Source organism: Sphaeramia orbicularis, unplaced genomic scaffold (assembly GCF_902148855.1).
Source record: "Sphaeramia orbicularis unplaced genomic scaffold, fSphaOr1.1, whole genome shotgun sequence".
NCBI classification, from domain to species: Eukaryota; Metazoa; Chordata; class Actinopteri; order Kurtiformes; family Apogonidae; genus Sphaeramia; species Sphaeramia orbicularis.
The window spans coordinates 17,501-20,501 of record NW_021941499.1 but is presented as its reverse complement, the minus strand read 5'-3'; the positions used below and the strand labels follow the sequence as shown (position 1 = coordinate 20,501).

The following is a 3,001-nucleotide window of genomic DNA, read 5'->3' as shown; positions in this document are numbered from 1 at the left end:
AGCCACTAGTCCTGTCATTTCATTTGTCCTCGGGTTTTTCAAGACCCGCCCTGCTTTTAGAGAAGGGGTCCCAGAGCGTAAACATGTCCCAGCTCCGCCCCCCTGGTGTTGGCGTATGGATAGGACCAACACCACTGGATGGAAACCATGATGACCATAGGACCATGTGACCAGAAGAAGAAAATCAGGGACGGAACAACAGCAACGCCAGGTAACATCAATTCATCAATTGTCCATGGGTCTGCTCCTGTCTACTTAGGTGCACTAATAAAAGCTTATGTCGCCCCACGACCACTCCGCTCATCTGGGGAACGTTGTCTGGTGGTCCCCAGACCTTGTACAAGACAATCCAGGCTCTTTTCATTGGTTGTTCCACATTGGTGTGAACGCTCTACCAAGTACTATGAGAACAGAGGCATCCCTGCCTATCTTCAAGAAGCTCCTGAAGACCCAGCTCCTCCAGGAGCACCTCCTGTCCTAGCACTGGCAGACATTCCATTTGAAATATTTTGATATGGTTTTTCCCAGGATTATCACAGATTTTCCCAGGATTATCTCTGGACCTGCTGCGGTGGTCCTGCCTCTCTCCTGCCTTCATCATCATCACTCACTTATCCTCAACTGCCTCCATGTGTCTCCCCCTACTCCCCCCTTCTCCCCCTCTCCCCCAGTCTCTCTCTCTCTCTCTCTCTCTCTTTCTTTACTCTCTCTCTTTAACCCTTACTGGTCCTGTCCCTCGTCCCTCCTCAGTCTGCTTCTGCTCCAGGTTTCTGCTGTTAAAGGTCCTGTTTCCTTCCACTGTCTCCATCACTAGTGTTTGCTCCTGGAGGATTCTGTTGGTTTCTGTAAATTGGCTTCAGTCTGGTTTGGACCAACTCTGGATATAAAGTGTCATGAGAGAACTTTTTTGTTGTGATCTGGTACTATAGAAATAAAATTTGATTGACTGAGTGATTTGATTGGTTTTCCCTGTACGTGGCTTTGGAAAAAAGCATCTGCCAAATGCACAAACAGAAACAACAGGGAACTTCAACAACAGCAGATTCTACACTTGTGTTTGCTGCTGCATTTATTAACCCTCCTCCATCTGACCCTGGTACTGCTGGACCAACTGGACCACCAGTGGACACACATGAACAGATCCATGTCCCAGACCCTGTTAAACCCACTACAGTGTTCCTGTTAGGACCACCCAGACCCTGTTAGGACCATCCAGACCTGTGTTCCCTTGTGGATCCTCTATCTGTTTGTTGCAGCTCCACCTGTAGGTGTAGCAGATGTACTACACCGGTTTAACCCAGTTTTACTGTTGTGGACCTTTGCGGTCTGGACGGACCCTTACGTTTAAAAACCTGTATAAAGGTGCTCCTGCAGACCACTGTTCATGTGGTCCCATTGCAGACTCATGTAGACCTGCTCCTCAGACCCACTTCCACATGGACTGGACACACATGAGTAATGGTGTTCAGCTCCACAGCCCCCGACCCACAACCACACACGTGACCAATATGCAAATGAGGGGGTGGGCTTATTTAGGGACTGCAGGGGACTCTAATGGACTCTAGTGGACTTCAGTGGACTCTGATGGACTCTAGTGGACTTCAGTGGACTCTAGTGGACTCCAGTGGACTCTGATGGACTCCAGTGGACTCTAGTGGACTCTGATGGACTTCAGTGGACTCTGATGGACTCTAGTGGACTTCAGTGGACTCTAGTGGACTCCAGTGGACTCTGATGGACTCCAGTGGACTCTAGTGGACTCCAGTGGACTCTAGTGGACTCTGATGGACTCCAGTGGACTCTGATGGACTCTAGTGGACTTCAGTGGACTCTAGTGGACTCCAGTGGACTCTGATGGACTCCAGTGGACTCTAGTGGACTCCAGTGGACTCTAGTGGACTCTGATGGACTCCAGTGGACTCTTCCTAACCCTTCACTCTATCCAGTGCGTTTGTTCCTCAGTTTTATTTTGGAAATAATCTCCGGAAGTGGTTTCTTCCACTCACTTAGGGCGCATGGCAGTGGGGCAGCGCCCCCCGCTTACGTCATCAGCCCGTCCAGCTGTGCGTCCGTCCTATAAGCGCATCCGCAGCGGAGCCGCGGACAGTGAGCCCGTGGGCGCGCGCGGAACGTGAACACGAGGACAGTGTGAGAGCCAACCCACGGACCGTCAGCGCATTTACCGGGACCGACCGGCGGGAGTGATGCCCGGTACACCCGGTACACCTGTGACCCACGAGCACGGACCCGCGGAGGCTGCTGGACGCATGTGTTACGTGCGGGATTTGGACCGGGTCACTGTGAACCGGCTCTGATTTACCGGATACAAAACAAACGGACAAGAAGATCCTGTAGTGTTGGACTGAAACTAAGACACGGAAAACAAACAAACAAACAAACAAACAAACAAACAGTCCGACACGGCAGAAGGACCCTTCAGTTCTCCTGTGGATCTTGTTGCCGCAGATGGCGCAGAGGGTAGGTCCACCAGGTCCAGACTGGGTTTACTGGTCTGACTGGACTCATTCTGCTGTTAGTTAGTGAGTTAGTTAGTTAGTGAGTTAGTTAGTGAGTTAGTTGTATTTGTGTTTCCATGTGTCTGCAGGCTGTTTGTGTGCTTGTCCAGGTCAGACTGGTGGTCCAGCATGTGTTCAGACCAGACTGGTCCAGACCTTCACTTCAGTTCTGTCTTTAACTTCTGGGTTTATGTGGACTAAACTGAGCTGAAGAACTGGTCCTTCACATCCAGCCGGGCTAGTTTTCAGACTAACCCTGTCCTGAACAGAACCTGGTGGTCTGACCCGGTTCTCCCTGTCCCCTGGTGTTCTGGTAGTCTGACCCGGTTCTCCCTGTCCCCTGGTGTTCTGGTGGTCTGACCCGGCTCTCCCTGTCCCTGGTGTTCTGGTAGTCTGACCCGGTTCTCCCTGTCCCCTGGTGGTCTGACCCGGTTCTCCCTGTCCCCTGGTGTTCTGGTGGTCTGACCCGGTTCTCCCTGTCTCCT

The 3,001-nt window shown here is 51.6% G+C and overlaps 1 protein-coding gene across 1 annotated transcript in view; it reads left to right on the top strand.

Moving 5' to 3' along the window:
- Window positions 1–2,396: 2,396 nt before the first annotated feature.
- Window positions 2,397–3,001, top strand: part of LOC115415974 (homeobox protein Meis2-like) — a gene marked incomplete at its 3' end in the record, with an annotated part of 10,135 nt that continues 9,530 nt past the window's right edge. Inside the window, exon 1 of the mRNA XM_030129654.1 lies at window positions 2,397–2,478. Coding sequence (XP_029985514.1) covers window positions 2,467–2,478 — 12 coding nt within the window. The remainder of the gene's footprint in view (window positions 2,479–3,001) is intronic.